Below are 25,762 nucleotides of genomic sequence, written 5' to 3'. Positions count from 1 at the left end.
AAGGTGCCGATTTGCTGCAAGTTCAGAGTTTGAAAGCGTCTGGTGTTTTCACTTTTGCGACTTTAAAGAATGTCATATATTATTCCGTGTTTTATTTTTAAGGGCTTGAAAAATAGGAGGCAACTAGATCCTATCATGTGACCTATTGAGGTCACCTGAGACAAGGTGTGAGTGGGGGTTGAAGTATTCAAAGGACTGCGTTGTAGGTGGCTGATGTAGGTCAACGATGGTCATTCACAGCAGACAAAGATGGCCTCCTTTACTCCTTTTTCAAACCATCTTGATGCAAAAATGAGAACTTTGCCATCCTCAAAATATTTTTTGTCCTTTAGGTGTAAATGTACAGGTGAGTCTCATCCTGTGGAGGCGGCTCTTCTATGTTGTTTGTGGAGTGGCTGTTTGATTTCTCCAGTGTAGAGCTCCAAGCACTCCTTTATCCTTGGGATGAAGAAGTTTTTCAAGCTCCCAAGACCACCACTAAACTTTAACAGATGGGCTACACAGTTTACTTAATTAAAGCAACACACAGGGTTGCTGATTAGAAATGAAGCGCAGGTTTTCTACAATGACAAGTTCTATCTTAATATTTGGCATTTGTGGCATCGTCTGTGTCTTGCCTCGGACTGTCTGTTTCTCTTTTGAGCAGCAGTGATAGTAAATGGGATTCATGTTGCCCAATTTCAAGGAACAGAAGATGATTATCTCATTAACCAGACATAAGTGTCAACATCACAGCGTGTCATACAGACACCTGAAGCAGTGTGGGAGTGATAGCATGACTCACTGCTGTGATAGTGCTCTCGGGTTCATTCTTTAGACTGCTTCTCTTTACACTCTTCCACATTAATATGTAAAAGTGGCTATTTCTTATATTTTAAAAGGCAGGCAAGTGTAAATTACTAATGACGCTTTTAACTTGCTTGCTTGTCTTACTTGTTAAGACAAACCCAGCTCTACTTACCAAGAGATGCTGGATGGTGGAGAGCTGAAAACACTGCAGTTCATGGTGATTTCCTTTCCTACTACTGCAGCATACTCCTGGTTGTTCTCTGTCAGTATAAGCGGAGCCATATCTAAAAGCAAGAGGAAGGAGCTGACTCAAATGCCAAAGAAAATACAGATAATCACAGGCTCTGGTAACACTGCACAATTCTACTGATCCAAGAACATGATCTTTCTCAGTCCTGTGCCCTAATCCATAGATACACACCAGTTAGTTATGTCAAGTCCCCACAGCTGGATCAAACACGGCTGTAGAGATAAAACTATTTGCCTGTTAAACAATACTTTAATGGACACAAACTAAACGGACGTGATCTTCATCATCAGTAAATTTAGTTCCATCTTTCGAATGACTTTTCTAATTTTCACATATTCGTGATTGATAATTGATCATGAAAGTAATTTGCACATATAAGATCACCGCATTTTGGTCATTTGAGGCAGCTAAGATAATAGCTAAAAGGAACAAAATGCTGTTGGTGTCCTGTGGTCTTGAAACCAGATGTGAAGATAGAGACACAAGGCAGGTCCACTCTAACACATATGCTGTTTTATCATTGTTTTTGATGCTGTATCAGACCAAAACTTACAAAGATCATTCAGTGAGTCCGGGAACTAGCAACTGAAAATTGTAGAAAACTAGATCAGATCTCTAATCCGTAAACCCTAACCAAGGAAGGTAAAAAAAAATGGCAGATTAGCTTGGGTAAAAGACAAAAACACGTGTGAAGTTAAGGCACACAACAATGTGTTTCGCTGGTAAAGTTTATGGGCTGCCTTTCCTCATAACAGCCATCCCTCAAGATTTTCTCCATTTGAAGCAAAGCATTATCAGGGATTCTAACACGTAGTCCTTTTACTGAATAAGTATAATAAGTATTAGAATAATCTTAATTTATTTTATGTATTTATTTGGCTGAAATCTACAAATTCCTCCTAAAGTGTTGCTAAATTTTTCACACTGGTCCTTTAATGTCTCCTGGTGACTCATGCCTTAGAAGTAATGTTAACAACTAACATTAACCAAGTGTTAGAATGTAGTAAATTAGTTACTCAACCTTAAAAACTGGATAATCTAAGAAAGAAGTTTTTATTCAAGGCTGTCCACCAATCACAAGGTGAATAGTTCCAACCTAAGCAATTCTTGCTTGCTAAGACTGGCACAGACCAGTAGTTGCTTTTTCCTCCAGGTATCTTTGAAGAACTTTTTTAAATGATCATTTGAAAACTACATTTGTATTTACTGGGGTTATCTTTGTGTAATATTAAAATGTGCTTAATGATCTAAATCATTTAAGCATAACAAATACTCAAATAACTAAGAAATCAGTTACACTGCAGTTAGTCAATACGCTGAACCCTGAAATTGCTCCTGATGATCAGGCTACGCTTGCATTAGAGCTCCTTGCCACCACTGTGTGAATGAGAGGAAAGAAAGAAAAGAGGTGCTTTGGATAAAGGCTCCATTATCATTTCTAAAGAATACTACAGCAAATGGAAGTCCACTCAGACTTCAGCTGAAAGAAAACTCTACATTCATCCTAATAGGCAAATAATGATTAGATGTGGATCTTAGATGTACAATGATAAGATACTGGAGAAAATCTCAGGGCTATGAAGCAGTGGGTGTAAGTGTTTCTTCTTATGAATCATACCAGGAAAACAATCTCTATCAGCAAAAATAATGAGACTGGCTAAAGAAAACTGGCTTCCAGTACAGTTCCTTATAGCATATTATTATAAGATGTTATATTATGAGCTACTTTTTAGGTAAAGCACTACAACACAGAACTTACTCATGATCACGATGTTAACGTTGGCTAGAATATTTCCGTGTCTGTTGGAGGCTTCACACTGGTAGACGCCACTGTCCTCCGCTTTGGCATTGAAAAGTATCACAGTGTCATCAAACACTTGCATCCTCTTATCTGGGTCATCTGACAGCAACACAGACATAAATAAATTACCAATTTTATCATCATAAAAGCAACTCAATATGTCAACATGTTCTTTTCAGGATAGCACCAGCATCAGTGTTGGATAATTCTGTAAAAAATCTAGATACAACTTAAATATATAAGAGTCAGATAGCAGCTTCTCTTTAATATAACCTTTTAAAAACCCATGTAATTATGTGTATATTGCCACATTGCCACAACACATTTCCTTTTGAGAAATTTAATAATATTCAAAACAAATGATTCCTACTCAGACACTGTACAAGAGAAGGCACCAACTACTTTTAATTAGCGCATGCTTCTGTTCAGCATACCTTGCCTTTCAACTTCTGAAGGAGAAAAATAAAATCTGTTATCTCATCATTTCAAACACTAAGCAGACTGTTGCCTGTCACATTACTCCAGCTTGACGTCAGGGATAGCTGCTCATTGCACTGCCCTCCTGCCCGGAGGCGCAATATGAATTAAACCACATCAACAATTATTCTCACTCACCTCTGAACATTACTCCATTCCTCCTCCATGTTATTGCTGGTTGTGGTTTTCCACTGACGGAGCACTTGATGTGCACATCAGACCCAATCACAGTGAGCTGGCTCTGAGGAGGCTCTGTCAGCCACTTTGGTGGCTCTGGGAGATGTTAAGAGGAGTCATGATGATTTCAGATAAAACAAACAGCCATCCACGTGTCAAGAGCTTTCTCTTTGATGCAAATAAACAAATGTGCCCACAAATAGAAGCGTAATTAGCTCCTGATGTTGACTAACCTTCCACTATTACATCAAAGTAGTGGACAGCCTTCCCAGCAGAGTTCTCGGCTGTGCACATGTACTTCCCCTCATCACTCTCTTCCACTGCTGATAAGCTCAACAGCTTGTTGTAGTTGTTAAATTTTACCCGAGGAGTCATGACTTCTCCCATTTTTATCCACTTCACAGATGGTGTAGGGCTAGATTGTGAGACAATAGCGTGTTAACACCGTAATGAACAAAACGGTTATTTATATATGGTGACAACATGACTGCAGAAGCGATGATACAGAATGTGCACTTACAATCCCTCGGGTATACATTCGAGCTGTAGATCCTCTCCCTTCAACAACACCTTCTCAGTCTGAACACCAGAGGGCAGCAAAAGGCTGGGTATTCTCGCTGGGGGGGCCACAGCTGCATCGAAAGCAGACAATATCATTTCTTGCTCTGATGTATAATTTTATCCACTTATTTTCTAAACTGCACACACGCTTTATTGTCAATTTCTAGTGGCTGTTCAGATAATATGAAAGAAAGCTTTGATGTGTGGTTATCACTCACGAGTGTGGCTGCTCTCTGAAGAGTCATTGGCAGGTTTTACTGGAACATAAAAAAACATAATAAAATACAGGAGCAATTTTACTGGAAGTAAGACTGTTGTTGTTGTTGTTGTTTTCACCAACAAAAGTTACACAATCAGCAATATCAGTCATCAGTCTGAGTCATAACAAAAACTTCCTTCAGCATTAACATGACAAGGCAAGCCCCGCTTCATTACAAGATCAAAAGTTGCTTTGAAGAAGTCGTAGTGATTTGGTCATCTTCGATTGTGTGATAAGATGAGATGTACCACACGTAACATTTTTGCAGGTCTGATATTGACAAAATGCTAAACAAGTGAGCTACAGTGCAGTTTCCAAGCCAGAGAGACTTTGTCATAAACCTACAGCGTTTGACCACGACAGCCATGGCGTTTTTCTGGACAATTGTGCGTATCCTGTTGAAGGCAGCAAAGCAACCGTAATCCTGGCGAGTGTCATTCTTTAAGGCATTAGAGAAGTACAGGTTGCCATCAGTTCCCATGGAAACCCTCTCATTCTGCTCAATGTGCTGGAGATCTGGAAAACAACATAGTTGTATAAATAATGTGAAATCACTGTTACAACAATTGTAACTCTTCATAGCATGTGCCTAGGAAATTCATGTTGGCTGATAAGAAGGTGCCAATTGGACAGAAACTTTTAAAGGGTGCATCAGAGGGACTTTTTTTAGATGATAACACGTCAAATCAGCCATGCCTGAAAATTAACTGCAGTGTGGCCTAATATCTTATATGGAAGTTATTCTTTAAAGAGTGTTCTTGCAAAGACCTGGTGAACTCATAAGTGCACTGCAACAGAATATAAGGTATATATAGCCAGTATTTCAATAATGGATCGGTGACACGCACAACTGTGCACGCAAAGCAGACACAGAGATGTCACCAGATGGACAACATCTGTTTAGTTTTTTAAGCTTAATGGCAGCCTTTCGATTCCACATTGCATCTTGTATCAAGAAACTAATAAAAAAAACCCAGATTGAAACATAATATAAAACAACAGCTCTGCACAAGTGTTTTCATTCATTCTGCCCTATGGCTTTGGATCTATCCTTCTGAGCAGCTGAACGCCTCTTAACTTTTTCTTCCTGACATCAGTCAGGTTTGTTGGAGGAGGTTGAGGATCTTCAGTGAAGTACTTCAGACACAACTGAGGTGACCTTATACACAGTGAATCACTTTCTCTGGCGGTGGTGGAGGGAAAAGAAGCCCGATGTGCAATAAACACTTGGACCTCAAGTGTGTACCTTTACCTGAACTGTCTTTACTGTCACTGCTAACTTTGCTGATAGCCGGAGGATACAATGTGTCACCAGCCACATTCATCTGTGGGGATTTTCTGGTGCAGTCAGACAGAGATTCACACTATCTAAAACTACCCCAGCTTTGAGCGCTCCACAGTGCAAGTCCAATAACAAACTCAGGAACAGCGAAGGCATGGCTTAAACTAAGTACTTTTTGTTACGTCAAACACCTTCCGAACTACTAGATGCAACATGTCAATCATAGACAGTAATAGACTGCAGTAGTCATTTGACCACACTGACAATTATGCTGTAATTGACCGGATATGTGGAAAATTAGGAAGCCAGGAATCTTTATATTATGTGGTTGGCACATTTATGCCCCAAGTGTGCAAAGCAGATCAAAGCATGTGGTTAAGCTCTTCCTGAGACACTACTCCTTTTTCCTGAATTTCTGGGTGCCTATTTGAACAATTTCAATAGCACTCATTAGAACATATGACTAAAAAGTGGGGCTTTGTCATGTAAAAATACATTATTTAGTATGCCTTTTGCCTTTTTCATCTACAAACCATTGAGGAAAAATTAAAACACTAGCTTGAGTGTTGCTGTGATCTTTTAAGCAGTGCTTTTAAAGCATTTCCTGGAAAAATGTTCATCGATAGACTATCATTAGGCAGGTCAGCCTACTGATGAAGCACTGCTGCATTAATAATCCAGTTCAGTATGAGAGAAATTGTGGATTTAGACATCTGGTTCATCAATGTTGAGGAGCTACCATTATGACTGAATGCCTCAATATCACAATCCTGCCTAGACGCAGTGATACTGTAGTGTTGTGGACCTTTGGTTGGTCGTGCATAGCCAGCTCCACCCGGTGAAGGAGAGCGATGACTGGACTGAAGGACAGCTGAACAACAGTCACCCCTCTCCAATCTTACACTCCTGTTTGTGGAGACCCTGGTGATCAATACAGCTCCAAGTTCCTGTGGAGAAGCTGGGGCTGTATTTATTACTGCATTAAATACAACATCTGGTTCGCCACAAACATGAGTGCGAGCCTGGAGTGGGGTAATAATCGTTCAGCTGTCCCCCAGTCACTTTTAGAAAAACTGCTTTGAAGCCGTAATAAGAGTTGTTTTTTCTTTTTAACAAATTAATAAACTGGAATACGCAATATATAAATCACAAAAATGATAAACCGCCTCATGGCTTACCAACAGTCATCCAGTAGATAAGACGTGGGGCCACACCTTCTGGTGGGTTGCATTTCAGGGTGATTGGTTCTCCCTCACTAACAACAATGGGACTGAGGGTTTCCTTTGGAAACTTAGGGATACCTAGTTGAAAAGCAAATGTTCAACAACATGAAAAACAAAACAGTGATGACATTGAAATGCAAAATTCTGGGTTTTGATCTTTTTTATCTAAAGATTACTTACTGAAAGCTTTAATCTCGATCTCATTTGTCATAGCAGTTCCCAACTTGTTCGATGCGTAGCATCTGTATTTTCCCTCGAACTTGGACATGTCTTCACTCTGAAGCACAAGTAAGCCCTTTGTCTGGTTTGCTCTGATTGTTTGGAAGTTTGGGGGGACAAATGCTTGGCCATCCTTTTCCCATCTGTACCTGTTAGAGCAAAATACGATTCACATCCATGCAACTGATCAAGGCTTCAATGTTTGGCTTGTTTGTTTTTTTCAACTCATGTCACTTGACAACACTTACTCTGGTGGTGGATTGCCCCGAGCTTTACACTTGACAGTAATGGCCGTGTCAAAATGAAGTACAATTATGGGACCTGATGTATACGTTATTATGGTCGGAGGCTGTTCCACTATGAAATAAAGCCACATACAAAAATCGTTACTGAACGGTGACAGGTAACACTAAAGTTGTTGAAGTAAATAAGATATAATACACACAAGTGTATGCCGGCCATACTGCACAAATAAAGCCTTGAACGGTCAAACACAATGATAATAATAATAATAATAATAAACACAAACTTACTCTTACTCAGTTTATGTCAATTAGCTTTAAAAAGCCGTAAAAATGAGTGTTGATTCTGTGGATCTTACGGTATTCACATGAAGCAGAGCACAGGCATTCCATGTGAATTTAACTGTGTTAAATGACTCTTCATATTTCAGCACAGCACAAGTAAGAACTAGTAAGCACTTGTGTCATGACACTCATACCTTCTAGAGGGATATTAAGGCCTGAGGCCATGGTGGTCAAGGCCAAAAGCAGACGAAGCGACAGGCTCCCTGCCAAAGTCATCACCCTCCACTGGAGACAACAGAGATCAGGAGAATGTGTTGGTCAACTGCTGTCACTTGTAATTTGGAAGGCAAAGAGGACCTGTAAGAGTCAGAAAACAGAAGTCCTACGCTCAGTAATTCAACCATAAAAGCCCTACAAAGAGTTTTCAATGACCTTCTTCTAATCGCTGACTCTGGGCGCTTAGTTCTATTGGATTTGACTTCAGCCTTTGACACGGTTGACCATGATATCCTTTTGGCAAGGTTGGAACAAGTAGTAGGCCTTAAAGGAAATGTTCTATCATGGTTTAAATCATATTTCTTTGAGAGGTCGTTCTCTGTCATGATGGGAAAATATTCCTCTTCTTCTGCCCTTTTTCGCTGTGGTGTGCCCCAGGGCTCGGTATTGGGTCCTGTGTTGTTTTCTCTGTACATGCTGCCCTTGGGCTCCATTTTTGAAAAACATAATGTCTCTTTTCACTGCTAAGCTGATGATATTCAAATCTACCTCCACCTGACTGGGGATGTTTCATCTTCACTACATCCTCTGTTTGATTGTCTGAGGGATGTCAAAGACTGGTTATCACGTAACTTTCTTACTTTAAATGATAGAAATATGCCTCTGGGACAACTGACTGGCACACTCGGGCCTGTTGCTAACCACCTCACTGATGCTGCTAGGAATCGTGGAGTTTTCATGGATAGTTCCTTCAAACTAGATAAACAGGTTTCTACTGTGGTAAAAACCAGCTTTCACCAACTACGCCTAATTTCTAAGGCTAAACCTTATATACCATGCAAAGAGCTGGAGAAACTCATTCATGCTTTCATCACTTCAAGACTGGATTATTGTAATTCTCTCTACGTGGGCCTACAATCTTCTCTTCTTCAGCGATTGCAGCTGGTCCAAAATGCTGCAGCACGTCTCTTGACCGGCACTAGAAAGTATGATTCTATCACCCCTGTTCTGGACAACTTGGCTCCCTATTAAATATCGAATTGATTTTTAAAATGTTATTGTTTACTTATAAAATCCTAAACAATATGGCACCTGTCTACCTAGCTGATCTCCTCTGTCTGTATAGCCCTCAGAGAGCACTAAGATCGGGCCAACTGCTCTTAGTGCAACCTGGTCTTGGCTGAAGACCGGAGGAGACCGTGCCTTTGCCGTTGCCGCACCCAGGTTATGGAATACTCTTCCTCTTCATATGCGTGCATCAGATTCCATTCAGTCTTTTAAATCACGTCTAAAAACGTATTTGTTTAACCTGGCATTCAAGGCTAATTAGGGTAATTTACATCTGGCTTTGCATTTAGATTATGTAATTATTTTATATTTTATTTATATCTGTAATTTATATTTTATATTGTGATTTTTATCTGTATCATGATTTTACTGGAAAGCACTTTGGTGTACTTCGGTCTTTAAAAATGTGCTATATAAATAAATTTTGATTGATTGATAAAGCACAGACAGGCTCATTTCTGAAAGTCATCAAAGGTGTTGTTGAAAACACATAATGCAATAATAATCCCAGTTAAAAATATATTAAATGTTCTTCCTTAGTTTGTTATTTTAAATATGCTGAATGATTTCTGAACAGGCTCCATGATAAATATCAATGGATTACAAAACAAAGCAAACTTAATATCCTATTGAAGACAACAGCCATTTCATGTCCTTCATTGTTGTGAAGTTGTGGCAGAGCACTTGTTTTGTGATTACCCTTTGAACTGTAAAGCCTGGCTGGTGGCATCGCATGACATGCTTACAGTAAACCCGACTGGCACAAAAGCTAAGCTGCTGTCTGCAACGATCGCTAGATCCAAGATGGCAGTTTATAAATTGGTCTAAGCCCGTCACTGTTTCACGGCTTAGCTCTCACAGTGTTGAGACTGTGGCAGCAGCACCGGCAATGCCAAATGGGTTCACCCTCCAGTTAATCCTGCTATCAGTAGAATGAAGTCGGTGAGCTCCAGCAGTCATACAGTACGCTGCTTAACAATGGCTGAGCGCTACTCTGGGTTCTTCTAAGGACACATGGCTGCATGTGCTGCTCCCACTTAGTGAGCAAGGTTAATGTGGTGATTGTTATAGACTCGATTTAGGATTAAGCCACTCGAATTTAGAACCAATTAAACAAATTAAGAGAGATTGCTGCAAAGTATTGTTTGCAATAAGGTCTTATTGTGATTATCTTTCCTGAGTTGGAACAGTTACAAAGCTTGTTAGATGTTTGTTCCAGTGGAGTGAACAAACATTTTCATGCTGCAGTGAAGCTGGAAGCCATGCTTATTCTAGTCTGGTACAACAGTAGTGTGTATTTCAAGCCCAGAGGAAAACACACACTCGCACACCGGCACACACAGATAAAGTTTTTCCACTGGAGACCACCCAGAGTACCACTGCACTGGCATTAAAAGCAACTTTAGTGACAGTGTTGAGATTTATGTGACAGGAAGAAAACTCCATCAGCCAAACAGACTCTGCAAAGTCGTCTTCAGGCAAGAGGCCCGCAAGTCCTCAAGTGACACAGGAGGGGGGGGAAAGGAAGCTCGAGCTTTTGAAAAGATTTTCAGTTATCCTAACAACACGACAACAGATTTTAGGCCAATTTCATTCATGTGGTACAAATGCACTGTTGGTTGCTTTGTTGGTCAGGCAAATTACTCAACTCTGCACACACGTCGAGATCTGCAAACCTGCCACTTCACTGAGAACTCAAACAAAGCTGACATAGTCCATTTCAAAAATCCTTGGAGCATAAATGGGGTGGAGTCACTATGTAAACACATAACAAAGGATTTGTTTTCGGAGCTGAGAGATGCATTACCTGACACATGACAGCTCATAGCCACAAATCCACAGGGATTGTGTAACCCAGGCTAATACCTGGCCAGAAGAGAGTGTGTCTTCTACATGACTAATCCTTGTCAGCCCACACTGTATACAATGATCTCCTCTACTTCCTTAAAAGCAACCTTAGTACAGCCTTTCCTCGGACAGACCAGAAGCTCTGCAGACTGTGCATGTGTAGCTGCAGAGTACAGGCTGCAAACTTACAGACAACTGATTTTATGTCATTCCACTCAAATACAGAGGGAGTAAGCACAGAAACCAACCATTTCCCAAGGACTACAAATTAGCCTGTTCATGAAGTAACCAATACTTACAGTTTTTTGAGTCATTTGACATCTTATGTCCACCTCTAGCAGAGGCTCAAGGCAGCAGCCCTACAAGTCCGCATAAAAAGTACAGGACCTCCAGGGGATCATTCCAACAACTCTCTCTGAATCAACATCTCTGACATGTCCTTTCCTCCTCCACCTCACGTTGCTCCCCTCCTGGTACACAGACACGCCTCCCTGCCCGCCCCTCTACTCAAGCAGCTCAAGGAGCGACAGGAGACTCACTGAAGTGACATATGTCGCCAAAGCCTCTCACTTGGCAAAGAAGCTCTCTAAGCCTGTGACAATAACTGGGACAAAGGGTGCACTGCGGGGCTACTCAGTAAGCATTAAAGAATGGGTGGAGAGGAAGCGCAGGCATGTCTGTCCCCCTCTCCAGCTCACTCTCTCTCACCCTTTTTCCTTGATCTTTCCATCCTGCCCTCTACAAACTATGCACGCCCATTTACACCGGGCTCGGTCTCAATGATTTTAATGCAGTGTGTCTTAGCTCCATTGAAAAGAGAACGGAGTCATCTTCTCTCAGAAGGCCAGATCTTTTGTGGAAGTGTACTTTCATTCCCATGCAGTGCTCCAGGGTATTGATAGACGGAGGCATGGAAAAACATGTCTGAAACAGACTCGATGGCACTGATAAAAGGCATGACTTGGCTTTACCTTCCTGTATTTTCTCAAGGTAGTTTCTTATCTGGAGATATGTTACGAAGGTTGCATTTCTCATTCAGCTATTCAAACAAATATTCCTCGTATGTAGAGCCTCTGATGTTATCTAACTGTAGTTCCCTCAGCAGGTCTTGTTTATATTCCAAGTAAAAAAAGAAAAGAAAAGCAGGGATTTGCAATATGGGCAAGACATATTAAATTGGTCTTGAGTTTGTTCCAGATTTGTTTTACAATACTGTACCTTAGACATCTTTTTTTTTTTATTCTAATGGAGACATAATGACTGAACTAAGAGGGTGAAGAATTCTCATGGTGGCTTGTAGGGTCATCCAAGCAGGAAAAAGAGCTGACATTTACTCTCTAGTATATTAAAGTCTGAAGACTGCTAGTGTAAGCTCCTTGCTTGGCTTACACAATATTCTCTCACTTTTAGGACATCTATAACCCCAATTAAAAAGTAAAAATAAGCAATTAAAGAAAAAAAAGAAAAGCATTTGCACTAAAATTAGAAGTCTAAATATCTTAACAATCTGTCTACAATTACATTTAGACTTTTCTTTTTTGAATGAAGAAAGAAACCTCAGGAAGCTGCACTTTTTAGTTTTACTGTTCAGCTTTTTTACTTTTAAATCAAAGCGTTTTATTCACTTGACTACAGTTTAACCTAAAGTTGCTTTTAGCACTGAAGGGCTGGACATAATTATGCACTTCATTTAAGAGAGCTGTCATCGCTTTAAATGAACCTATTCCATGTTTAGAAGAGCACAGTTCCTGTAAACACATAAAAACTTAAAAGGCCAAGCCTCTTACAGACTTCCGAATTCAGTCATCGTTTGACATGCTATTAGGCTGAATGGGCATTCAGATTAACGTGAATAAAAAGACAATCGCTGTAGCACGACCACTTATCTGATCTAAGTAAATACATCCAGTATAGAGTTACCTCGTTAAAGGTGGCTGCAGCAGGCACGAATTACAGCCCGATGAAAAGGAGAGAGGAGAGACTGTGTACGTTTGTGAGTGTGTGTCTGTGTGTGTGTGTGTGTGTGTGTGTGTGTGTATACGGATATTAACATTTTTGTGGGGACCAAAATTGGACGTTTACTATACTTGTGGGGACCAACAGCCCTTATGAAGACCAAAATCCTGGTCCCCCACAAGTTTGAAGGCGTTTTTGAGACTCAAAATGTGGTTTTAGTGTCAGGGTTATGGTTAGGGTTAGGGTAAGGGACTAGCAAGGCATTATGTCAATTAGATGTCCCCACAAGATATGAATACCCAACATGTGTGTGCATGCGTGTGTGTGTGTGTGTCTCTCAGCATGTGTGTGTCCATGAAATAAGGCAGGTTGCCTGCCGATTGCTTAAAAATTCTCCTGAGAATTTTATGTTTTGTGGCATTGACCTAATATATTGTCCACTGTGTTTTAGTCTTTCGGCTATTTGCTAACTAAACCCCATCAAATTCTTGTGATTGGGACAGTCACCCGCACCTTCCCAACTCTAAGTCTAACAGCCTTGCTCTTTCTTAAACTAGACAGGACCAAATATTTGCTATTAAACTGTGTTAACTGACAAAAAGAAAAGAAATGATATACTCCAGATTCCCAGTATCATTATTCTAATTATAGCCCACTCCATAAATGACTCAGCTTAGCAAAGCTCCTACACAAATAAATAAAGAGCGTTCCAGGAGAATGGACAAAAAAAGTGTTTTCAGAGTCTCTGCTCATGACCAGCTTCACTGTGTTTGTTAAATCCGCGCATAGCTTTTAAAACAAACGACAGAAACACGTCATTTGCAAATTCCACCCTTTCATGTTTTAAGGAGACTTTCGGTTCCCTGCAGCGTAGCCCTCCCCAGTACCTTTGTCATAATGCATGTCCTTTCTGATAATTACAAGGCTTCTTTCTACAGACTTCATGGTAATTGCAAAATATCTACCAAACAAACTTGCCTTCAAAAAAGCTTGACATACAATAATGGAGCAGGGCGCGTAGTACGAGATGACTAGGTTAAAACAACAATACATGTCTGTGACGTGCATACAATGAGTATCATCGAAGAGAGGCACACCTATGCTTTAAGTCGCAACGGCAGCTAAGATTGTAACTCATTCTTTCACATTCTTAGATGTTGAGTTACAATTTCAGTGTGTCAGGTGACAAAAGCGCACAGGAAAGCATGACTAGTTTTGCTGTCAGCATTGAAATGGCAGCTATCGGGTTTCTGACGAACATCTGCTGGCAAACAACTTCTTCAGAAAACAATATAATCATGAAGAATATTTGTTTGTAAATCAGAACTACTATGTTACAGAGTACCTTTGATTTCATAGTAAATAATAGTTATTATAACTAATCCAAGCTGCCGTTCTATTCAGATTGTTTAGAGTTTGATCTACAAAATTGGAGAAAAAAAACTAACACCCAGACAAAATAAGTGTAAGCAACGTTTTGTGGAAGTGGAAGTGATATTTCAACTGTCCACAATTATGACAAAACCTGAGGTCTCTTCAGATAATGACTGGTTTCTTTCTATGATTTCTTTACCTACTCAATCTCGCTGATGGGTAAGTATCGGTAGGCCACTCATTCCGGCTGTAATAGTATTAAAAAACAAAAAAATGTATTCAAAAATACAGAGCCATCTTAGAAACTACCTGTACTCACCAGTAAACTGGTACAGTTCCAGCTCAAAGTGGCTGTAATACAATATTAGCATTAGTGATATGTAATGTGGTCTTAACTGATCTGTTTCCCCTGTCAACAGCAACAACGTGCCTGCTCCTACCTCCACATTCAAAGCGTTGATCTGTAGTAACTTGTTGGTTTCATCGTTTCACTTTAAGTCCTTCAAGCAATTAAACATGCCGGTAATCATCTATGCCCGGAATTCACACAAACAGCTCCCTGACATACATCAAACATTTCCACATCAAACCTGTGCTGCCGGTGTTATGTAAAGAGGCCGGAGCTCTCCGCTTTACACTCTATACAGGCACAACAGGTTTAAAACCACAGATATGCAGCAGCTCACATTCGAAACTAGAAAAAGCTACAAAAAAAAAACATTGTAATGCATACAAAGGCACGTGGCAAGTTACACATAAAATGCTCCTTGTGCTCCTGTAAACACACTTGTCTTTGTGCTCGTTTCCTGAAATTCATCTCCTCCGCAGATTTGTTATGAAATTTCAAACACCACACAGATTTTCAGTCATTAACACATGCTCATTCAGTTTAGCACCACAACAGAGGTTTCCTTGCGTCACTGCCTGATGTGAATGTAACTTGCAAAGCACATGTGCTTTGCGCAGGCCTGATGAGTGTGTGTTGCTCATGAAAGTGCTGCCAAGCTCACTCAGTTGTGCTTTAAGTGCTTCCCGCTGTGGAACACAGTGATTTGTGGAGTGACATGTGAAGAGCTGCCTCAATAAACAAGAGCTAGCCTGGCACGCAAATGGCACGCATTCCACGCACGCTATAAGGATTATAAATTCCTAATACTCAACCCACAGTCTTTAAATTTCACTATGCGCAGGATAGTTCATTTGCAGATCTTTCATCTCAATAGAAATGATGTGTTTTCTTTAAAAAACTGCTAGATAAACTGAATTTCCATTCATAGAAAAAGTCAAAGTCCTCTGAGTGAGACAGCCTATAAAAGAACATGAATCACTATTGAAATATGTCCCTTGCAGTTGTAGGGTGACAAAGGGTGGCATTCAGAAGCTTAATCAGTTTCCATAGCTAGCAGCAAAGAGACGGACAGTTTGGAGACAAGCTGTCACACTCAACTTCCTCCCTTCAGACAGTCAGGCCACAAGAAGACCTCATCAAACCTGCCTTCATCTCAAAACATTGTTCATCACCGTTGCAGAGAGGCAGATAAAGGAGCAGTGTTGTGCTCTGTTGTCTGAACTAAGCCGGTAATTAGTTTATGGGATAATCTCGAAGGCCTAAAGTGGTATTTAGCTGGGTTACTAAAGTCTTGTAAGAGTTTTTGCTTCAAAACAGTCATCTGTGCAGCAGCTGTCCTTCGTTAGTTTGCTTAACAAACTTGCAAAAGTTGTCAGTTAAAGCACAATGTTTACATTCTGACCAACTTTTGACATTATATGTTTCTATATTACAACAGAATTACTATTATTGAAGACATTAGAAGGAAATCGTTTAATATGCCCCTATTGGCTTCTGTTTGTAATGTACTAAAAATGATCAACTCAGTTTTAGGTGTCAGTGTGGCTTTTTTTAGCTATTGGGAGAGCACATAATTCACATTAGCAGCAAATTTCATCTCATTCAAAGCAATGTTTCCAGTGACCCATAAACACACTGCTGTCACTGTTTGTGAAAGAAAGTAACAAATGAGAATGTGGTTTTCAGTCATAATTAATTCTTTTTGAAATGCCAGAGAATATGTGTATTCAATCTGTAGTTTTGTCATAGTGCATCAAGTATTTTGTGATGGATCCATATGGATCCACTGTTTGTAAGTGTAAAAAGAAATCAGTTCCACAGACAAAGTAATAAATCCTCACAGAAGAATGCAACTTGCCTCATCTTGTAGGATGAACACATAATTGCGGACACTCTCACTCTACTCAACATCACCTCTCACCTCGCCTTTTAAAGACTCAAAACACAGTTTCTGGCTGTTAAAACAGCAATCTTTGTATCATTTTAAAAAACATAAATTATTCTATCTCGCTTCAAACAAATTCAGCCCGCAGCCTCCTCAGTTAAGAAAAGCATTCACAGACACAGTTCAGGTCACTTTCATATGTGTGTGAGAATAAGAAATGACATGAGTAACCAGCACAGAACGTGGATTATATCTATAACAGCCAAAAAAATAAACAAATACCACAAGCAAAGGTAATTTATTATGTATCAGCTAATTTAAAAAAGAATTCACTCGTGAGAAACTCATCAGAAATAAATTAGTTGTCTGCCTATTGTTGATGAGCTGGAAATAAATGAGTTTCAAAGCATCTGCTGCAACATGTCAAGAGAATAAGGCTCATGAGTCACTTCAAAGTTTTCCCTCAAACCTATACCGCAGAAATCTGCGGATCCCAGTAACTCAGTTAGATAACTACAAAGCTATTTAGAAACCAACCGAAAAAGATGTTATCGTCGTCTACTTCACGTGGTGATCACTTTCAGTCAAATGCAATCTGATTTTGAAAATCGAGGTTTGTACTTGTCCAAGTAAAATGCTGGGTAAAATGTAAATAATGTCCATTTGGTGACTGTTGAGGGCATTTCACTACACTCAATGCTCTGTCATGTTTAGGAAACCAGTTTGAGATAATCTGAGCTTTGCAACATGGTCAGCTATCCTGCTGGAAGCAGCCATCATTGGACTGATACACTGTGATCATAAAGGGATGGTTATGGACTACAACAACTCAGGTAGACTGTGGCGTTTAAATGATGCTCATTTAGTACTAAGGGGTCTAAAGTGAGCCAAGACTTTCCCCCACACCACTGCACAACCAGCATCAGCTTGAACCATTAATACAAGGCAGGATGGATCCATGATTTCATGTTGTTTATGTCAAACTCTGACCATCAAAATGCAGAAGTCCATTAATTTTGGGTGAGCCTGCGTGATTTGCAGCTTCAGTTCTTAGCTTAGGGCACACAGTGTGGTCTTCTGCTGTCATAGTCCATTTGTGTTTGGAGATGCTCTTCTGCATAGCTTGGCTGTTATTTGAGTTACTGTTCCCTCAAAGCCATCTTTTCACCAAGCGAACTTTTCTCTTTTGGGCCCTTCTCTGTAAACTCTAGGATAATTAATTATATGGGGAACTCACCTTAGTTGTAATGTAGCTCAGGAGGTAGAGCAGGTCACCTACTGATCAGATGGTTAGTGGTTCGATCTCTGGCTCAAGTTGCATGAGTGCAGCCATCGGAGTGTTTGTGAATGGTAGTTAGTAAGCACTTAAAAAGCATAGAAGACAGTGCTTGTGTGAATGGGTGAATGTGGCATGTTGCATAGCGTGCTTTGAGTACTCCGGAAGAGTAGAAAAGCACTACATGTGAATATAAAGTTACTTAAATTACCTTTGTTCCCCTTTCTGATGCTCAGTTTGAGCTACAGCAGATTATCTTGACGATGTCTACATGGCTTAATGCATAAAGTTGCTGTCATATGATTGAGTGATTCGATATTTGTGTTAATGAACAGGTGTACCTAATAATGTGTCCGGTTAGTGTATATCATCGATTAAATGATGAGAAGTCTCTCAACCTGCAGATTAATGGACTTTGACCACACTTGGGAATCCATGGTCTTCTCTGCAGCTTGGTGAGTGCAGCACAGCAGCACATGCAGTTATCTGCTGAGGTATGAAGATCATCACCAAATGTTGGCTGTCACTTGCATACAGCGATTCCCTGGAAAATGTTACGTATCTCAACTATGACATATAGAAATTCTTGGCACTGTCCACATCGTTGACAGCGTAAAAGGCAACTGGGGAATTTCAAGAATTGTTTGAGAAAAGGCGACAATTAGTTCTTCAGAATTTCAATCTGGTTTTTCCCCTGATTTCTTCCATATATGCCATGGCTCAGAGCCAGGTGCACTTGAGAAGATCGTTTGCCTTGGTAGGTTTAAGTTACTGTTGGGACAACTACCATAAGAGCTGTACCTTGCATCTCTCTGTCTGAGCAAAAGCATCACTGCTGTCTAACACAGGCTCATGACAGGGGTACCCCTGTGAAAGTGTCAGGGCCTTGCTTCATTAGCATTTTTGGAACACCATGAATGAAAGTGTTTGTTCTGGTTTGTGCGTCCAATTGAAAGGGTCCATTAAAGAGTGTTTTAGGGGCTCTTCTGTGTTAGGTCGGAAGTTTGGGAGTTGGTGTGTAGAGGAAAGCGCCAGAAGATAGACGAAAAAGGACAGACAGACACGACGCTACCTTTACCCTCCACCCACATTAGTTTATATGAAGACGACACACTGCTTTGCGTCTTTCAGTCACGAACAGGTGCGCCGCGTAACATGTGACAACAGCAATCAGAATAGTAAATGTTTCAACAAAGACTCAACAAGTTGGCAAGCTGTGATTAAAACCAGGGCGGCTCGTCCCACATTCAGAGCCAAGTATCAAGTGAAGTCTCATAACTGCACCTCAGAGATTGCAACATCCCCCCAAGCGACTCTGCTAGCTCGCAATTAGCAAATACCTCCACTTCTCACACAAGGTTACTACTAGGACTAAGGAAGCACTCTGGTAGCTTAGCAGTGAAAAATGAGACTTCAAGGTAGCACAAAATATTGCCATGAAGAAAGAAGTCTGACAGTTTTAATAGTTTTTTTTAAGTAGTTACAAGTACACATTTTAAAACACATGTTACTGCTACAATTACAGTTAGATGGAGCCCATGGACAGTAGTCATATGGTTACTAGTGCTGTTTATTCAGTTTTGGCAATAGCTCATGATGAAAAAGTCAAACAGTGAATAACTGTGGAGGATACACAATCACCATTTTCATACAATTAAACAGGTCTAAAAGAAATGTATTGCTATAACTGTCTTTTTTTTTTTAAGTAGCAAATGTGAGCCACAGTCTTTTTGCACTGGAGTTTTAAGGGATTTCTCCACCATAAATAAATAAATTATGTCCCCCAAAAGAAAAATTTTATCTGAATAGAAATATTAAGCCATCTTATCTTCATGGGAAAGTAGCATCTCTGGCAAGAAGGAAAATAGCAGTTGATTTTTCAGAGCCGCTGCATGACCTGATGGTGATGCATATGCATATTAATACCTGCCGGAAAGGTAGCGCTGGGTACTACCAGTTTAGTGCCAGATTGCTGTGAGCAAGGTTTCGACCCTGACAAAGAATGAAAGTTAGAGAGTGCGAGAGAGACAAAAACAGAAAGAAAGCAGGGGGGGCTGTGTTGTTGAGTTTTGGGGAGGTGATATCTATGGCACAGGAGAGAGAAATCCATGGGAATTCTGCTCATTAGCATTTGAATTGAATTCCAGCAGGCGGAAAAGACAGACACTGAGTTCAGGACTGTTGTTAGTGAAATTATTGCACTGAATGTTGTGGTCAAAGCTAATCTTTGCAACAAATGGAGAGCTTAATATTTCAGAAACCTGGGAAAGATAACGATTATTGCAAAAAAGTATTATTGTTGCATACTGTGGTATTACTGTTGTAATGTGCACAGAGCAGTTAAACTATGAAAGGCATCACTGCTTTTGAATATTAAAGAAGCCCCTGAGTTTAATTTTAATATATGGTAATAACATTAATTAGCAATAATGACATTAGGCTTTTACTGCAATCAACTGAACAGTTAGTTGGGACAAACAGTCACTGGCCTCTGTTACTGGTTATCCTCACTAGCTCTTTCAGTGCAAACATTGACTATTTTCATCATCTAAAAATGCTTTAATTACCTTACCTTAGATTTGAAAATGTTGAAATGGTTGTAGATTTGTAGATTTCCCACTTTAAATAAAATGGGCCCCATGCTGACCAGCTACAACTATGTGATTATAATCAAATGATAATTATTTTAACACATAAATAAGAAATAGTAATCAAATGATATAGAGTTACTACTAATTGGAGGGAAACCTGATAAAACAGTGGCTTTTATTTACACACAATCTTTAATATAGAGCATTGTAAATATTCCTTTCACAAAAGTCCATCCTTTTTGTGAACATCAAGGAATACTGCCAAATAAATGAGTCATGTGAGCAGAGAAGAATGAAGTCTAAAAGAATTGCTTTCAGCCTTCTTGTTGTGTAGTGTGAACTTGTCCTGGCTCATGTAAATCAGTCTCAAAGCAGGGCAACATGTAAGAACACAGAAGGTATGTGTCATAGGCAAATTTTCTTGACTCCTGTTCAACAAAAGCACTCTACATTTTCACATTTGTGACCCAAGTGCAATCTCAGACTTTGTTTTGGTTTTGTGATATGCCCTAACTTTGCTGAAGTCTATCTAAAGGTGCACATCTCTCTCCAGGTTCCAGGAAAACAACAAAACTCCAATGATATATTTCGCTGGAGGCGGCCACACATAGAGAGGATGTTTACTTCATAGCCGGGAACAGGAACACGCTGTCCCAGTCAACAGGGCGATGTGCTGAAGATGGCGCATCTTATTTCTGTCCCTTCTGTCTAAAAGTATGTTTTTGTCCTGGAAAAGGGGTTTAACAGTGAGGGCAGTGTTCAAAAGCGAGAGTCCAACAGAATGCTGTGAAGAGCGTTTCAAGTGCCAACACACCATGCACCCCACTCACTGGAAGGAATTCATCCTATTGTCAACTGAACTTGTCGAAAAACTCTTGAAGGTGCGGCATGGGGGGTTAAAGTAGGCTGAGCACAGCCTTCGTGACCGCTCTCAAAGCCAGATCATCCCAACCTTCTCGTGTAGAAGTATCAGTTGCTCCAATTTAGACGGGGTCCAAAGTTATTTGTGCCCCCTGCGTGAGGCGTTGATTTCACCCAACATTTGTCGGCTGGAGCAGTCATGACCTTTGCTCCTGGTAGTTAGGAACTGCCAGAGCTGAAAGGCAGAAAGCCAAACAACCATGGTAACAGAAATACTGGTATCTATGTCGGGAAGATTTACTGGGAATTTGTAAGGGATTTCCAGAGAATAAAAGCTTTATCCCATGATGAGTGAAAGTTTGATGCCTGCAAAAGCTGTCACCAATTGTTTAAATAGATGGCAAGATAGACAATCTGAAGACACAATCAGTTTCTCACGCTGCAGTGCCCCCGCTATTTTAAACCACTGTGTTGATGCGCAGTGACTCCCTGTGTCAGTGCCTGCTGTAAATATTTTACAAGCATTCCAAAGGTGGACTGGCTGTCCTTGGAGCAAAGCAATAAATTCCCCCACCAAATACGCACAGAGCTGTAGTGCATCTTCAGTGGTCATCTTCTAATTAACGTGGACCAACGAAGCAGAACTAAATTATCGACCAAGTTTAAAGGCAACGTCTGCCTGTCCTTTGGAAATTGCGACACAAAAACTAATACTTGGAGCAAAAAGAGCCACCTTTGTCAAACTTTAAAAACCTCTTTCAGAGGTTTTCTTTCATTTTCTTTGTTCGATTTGTTTTGTATCAAAGGCTGTGCACAGATCGCGTATGGCGCCGTGGTACTCGATAGTGAATCAAATGCAAGAAAAATATACAAATACAGTTTGCACAAAGCATTAGTTAAACCTGCCAAGATCAATCAAGACACTATTCTCACAGCTGTTATCTTCATTCTCTATTCTAAAGAACAAGTTCAGAAGCACACAGACACACACATGCTCCTCTTAATTTATTCATATGTGCGGTATTCTCAGATTACCAGTTAATCCACACAAACGTGTTCTCTGAGTCTACTAATATGCAAAAGATGTGATCGCTGTTCTTCTCTAGGATAGTAAACATCCCTGTTTCGGTCACATTCCTTTTTGCTGCAGTATCCTGCTGCCTTTGCCGTCTACTTTAAAACAGTAACTTTAATTTGTTCCCCTCAAACAGATGAATTGTTTGAAGCCTTCTGTGAATTATCTGTAACTTAACTTATGCAGCAAAGAATTTATTAGTTTACAATTTACTGCGGCTGCATAGCTGTGCACACAAAACCATTTAACATCTTCTGCCCATTAAGTCACAAAGACCATTATGATAAACAGCTAATCGCAGATCTGAAAATTTTATTTGACTTTGTTCTTTCACTTTCTCACAATGGCAATCTCCAACCGCCTCATCAGCAGCTTCAAAACAGAAATCAATTTCTGTTGAAAACAAGAAACGCGCACATTAAACTGCCTGAAATGTCTCTGGAAGCGACAGAAAAGCAAAGCCATTAGTAATCAGGTCTGTTCTACCATTAAATTTGATTATTGGGTTATGTTATAGTCATTCAAGCAGTGGCCTCATGTTGATACCATAATTTTGTTGACTATAAGTGACTGGCATGGAGTTTTACTCTTCCCCATGCATCACTGATTAAGTGGCTGAGAAATTCACCCCCTGCCTGGTAAGGCTCTTACATTAAACTATCTGCTTCTAATGGATAACCATGAGCTGCTCAAATGCTGACGGCAGCTAAATATACTCTGTTCTGTCACAACACATTTGGCAAGATATTAAATCCACGCGATCTATAAAGCAACAGCTGACTGTTGGAAACATATGCCATGTACAACAGGATATTAGAGTGTAACATTAAGTCAATAAAATGTGTATGTTACAGAGTTATGGAGGTGTCTCTGTCAAGTTTCAGCCTCTGAATAGAAGGACATGATTTACTAATGCAGCAGGCTCCAATTATACAATGCAGTAGAGTATATGTATGCAGTAGAGGGTTATGTAGGTTGCCAAAAAGCAATTATCTCGTCTTTTGCCTCAAAAGGTAGCTGAGATAGGTGGAGACAACATGCCTAGCATGTTACAACACATGCTGAAATGCCGGTACCGGGGTGACAATGTATTGTACAACCTGTGAAAAGCAGGAGCAGGAGGTGCTTTCCTGGCACCCCGTTTCATTTATGGTGTCTCATTGGTGCCACTGTGGAGCTCCCGTGTTTGCTTTTGAAAGTTTTGATTTTTATTTCACAGTGTCAAAGTGTTATGACATTTCCTGCATGAATCCACCATCAGTTTGCATTCAGTCACTTGCTTCACAATAAGTGCACTCAGAAAAACCACTCACCATCTGACATTTCAAATTTACCATCCTTTCTGTGCCTGTAATAAACCAGAAAATGCCGGTGAGTCATGAATGTGGAAGGTTCAATTCATGTTGTTCTGGAAGCATTTATTTAAAACAACCTGGATGATAAAAAAAAAAAAAACTAAACTGGGAAGAGCCAAAATAACTGAGTGTTTCTGTGCACTGTTTGAGCCAACAATAGAAAATTGAACTGACTAGTTTGATCAGCGTATTGTTTGCAGTCGTTTCTTCACCAAAATTCTATCCTGAACTGAGGATCTTTGACTTTGATTGCATAAAAAACATCAAATGCAAGCTTCAGTTTGGATTCAGGGAAACTGCAGTGGGTGTTTGAAATTTTTTATGTTTCTAAATGTGAGAAAATCGAATGTCTGGTTTTGTTTGACCAGTAAATATTTTTTCAGTATAAACTGCTTACCCTACTGTTGAAGGTTAAAAATCTGCAGCTGGACTTGAGGATGTAGACCAGCATGTAAAACTGAGCACCGGAGGCTGAATTCTGTCATTAGTCATAAGGTAACCAGTCATGGGTGATTTCTACATCTTGGAAAATGTTGTCCTATCTGCGGTGGTCATCAAAATTATGATTTGTCCTTTAAAGATGGTCTTCATTAAAAAAGAGAGATATATAGTAGTTGCTACTGTACACATAAATATGTCTCCTTATGATTGATTGCAGGCCACCCATCAGACAGACCAAACAACATTGTTGTCACATTCGTGTGCGCGTGTGCGTGTGTCTCACATATCCAAACAAAAACAGTAAAGACATCTGCAAAGAGCATCTGTATGCACATATTCACAGTGTGTGTTTCCATCGGCTGAGACTACAGGACCCTTGACACGCGAGAAAAATCTGTAAAAGCTGACAACAATCGCAACACAGGATGTTTTTTTTAAATTAAAAGCTGACCCTGTTCTCGTGCCACAGCCTGTTCTACTGTAAATTACTTTATTGAAAGCTTTGTACAAACATCACCACGGGGAGTGAGGACCGCAGGATTCCCCAATTACCACATTTCAGTCATGTTGGGTCACGCAAAGAAAGAGATGCGACCCATTTCCCCATGACAAAGCTGCAGAGTCCTGAATAGGCCAGCTTCACAGGACTAAGCCTGGCTAATGCTCTGGGCGACTCACCCACTAACCCACCACTGCTCCTCACCCTCTCAGAGGTGTAGTAACCGAGTAACAGAGAGTGAAACGCACTATTAGTGCTGGGCCATACTACAAATTTTAGTACGGATCTGATTGCAATATTTTTAACCTATAAAGGCAGCTTATTTAGGGGGTAGCATTGTGCCATGATTTATGAGATGAATCAACATCAATTTGCGCATTTTAAACATTTAATGACCACTAAATGGCTTAATTTCCACAATAAATAGATAAATGATACAACCCAACACACCTTTCACTATTTCACGTATTCTGAACCTTTTTTTTTCTTCTTTTACGTGTTTTTTTGGGAGGAGCGATGGAATTTAAATGTATCTGTCTCTAAAGCACTTTAGGTGTGACAGGTGACACTAAAAGGCTTGTGCATGTATATAGCAAGGGATAGAAACAAAATACGGATCCGATACCAATACCAGTGCTGGATCTTTTGCCCCCTTTATTGGCTATGAACCGTTTGCACGTAAAGCTTCCTCCATTTGGAAGAGATGTAAGGAAAGTGGGCAGGTGACTTTAACATTAAAGTAAGAAGGTAAGAGTCTAATGAGAACCTTTGCAGGGATTTGTGGCTCTCTATCTTAACTACATTTGGCACTGATTGGCACTTGAGCTCCGATATCATGCTGAGGTAAAGGTGCAGGTTTTTAAAAGTCTGCCTCTGTATATAAACACTGATGAATAGCCCATCCACTCTTCTCGCATTATATCCCTCTATTACAAAGCTGAACGCCTCTTTCTTCCGCAAGTCAGACTAAAATAACATAAAGCAGTCACATTTTTTGTTCTACTACTCACCCCTACGAAGAAGAGCAGCTGGAGTGATGAATCAATCTATCAGGGATTTGCCCTCAGCTTTCACGGTAGGCGCTTCTGTTATTTAACATTTTAAGTGGATGACAACTTTTTAGTCCACGCTATGATTAAGCGCTGACGGTATGACAAACATCTCCCTCTGGAAGACTTTACGTCAAGTTAGCTGCATGCGCACTTTTTTTCCTCCACCTCATCCTCCGCTTGTGAGAAACTTTTTTTTTTTTTGAACGACAGCCAAGAAGTGCGGAGTCAACAACTGCAACAAGTCTCCACAAGGTCTTTCTTCTATTTTGGAAGCTTCAGAGGTCAAAGGACAAGCAGCGAGTCTGTGCGTGTGTGTGTGTGTGTGTGTGTGTGTGTGTGTGTGTGTGTGTG

General features: G+C 40.2%; 1 protein-coding gene across 10 annotated transcripts in view; it reads right to left on the bottom strand.

Annotated features, from left to right (window-relative positions):
* The window catches only part of chl1a (cell adhesion molecule L1-like a), a 48,709-nt gene extending 23,143 nt beyond the window's left edge, over positions 1 to 25,566 (bottom strand). For 9 of the 10 annotated variants that reach the window (XM_005732937.1, XM_005732940.1, XM_005732941.1 and 6 more), the window contains exons 1-12: positions 10,997 to 11,155; positions 7,760 to 7,922; positions 7,287 to 7,395; positions 7,000 to 7,187; positions 6,775 to 6,897; positions 4,660 to 4,830; positions 4,274 to 4,312; positions 4,015 to 4,126; positions 3,728 to 3,909; positions 3,456 to 3,590; positions 2,799 to 2,939; positions 962 to 1,073 (exon numbers count right to left, since the gene is read on the bottom strand). In XM_005732937.1, coding sequence (XP_005732994.1) covers positions 962 to 1,073; positions 2,799 to 2,939; positions 3,456 to 3,590; positions 3,728 to 3,909; positions 4,015 to 4,126; positions 4,274 to 4,312; positions 4,660 to 4,830; positions 6,775 to 6,897; positions 7,000 to 7,187; positions 7,287 to 7,395; positions 7,760 to 7,841 — 1,394 coding nt within the window. In that variant the 5' untranslated portion in view covers positions 7,842 to 7,922; positions 10,997 to 11,155. Of the gene's footprint in view, positions 1 to 961; positions 1,074 to 2,798; positions 2,940 to 3,455; positions 3,591 to 3,727; positions 3,910 to 4,014; positions 4,127 to 4,273; positions 4,313 to 4,659; positions 4,831 to 6,774; positions 6,898 to 6,999; positions 7,188 to 7,286; positions 7,396 to 7,759; positions 7,923 to 10,996; positions 11,156 to 25,369 lie in introns of those variants that run through there. The other variant, XM_005732938.1, reaches the window with a different exon arrangement.
* Positions 25,567 to 25,762: the final 196 nt, after the last annotated feature.

This window comes from Pundamilia nyererei, unplaced genomic scaffold, assembly GCF_000239375.1.
Source record: "Pundamilia nyererei isolate P.nyererei 1_Seehausen unplaced genomic scaffold, PunNye1.0 scaffold00049, whole genome shotgun sequence".
Lineage (NCBI taxonomy): Eukaryota > Metazoa > Chordata > Actinopteri > Cichliformes > Cichlidae > Pundamilia > Pundamilia nyererei.
The sequence above is the reverse complement of the archived record's forward strand: the minus strand, read 5'-3'. Positions and strand labels throughout refer to the sequence as shown.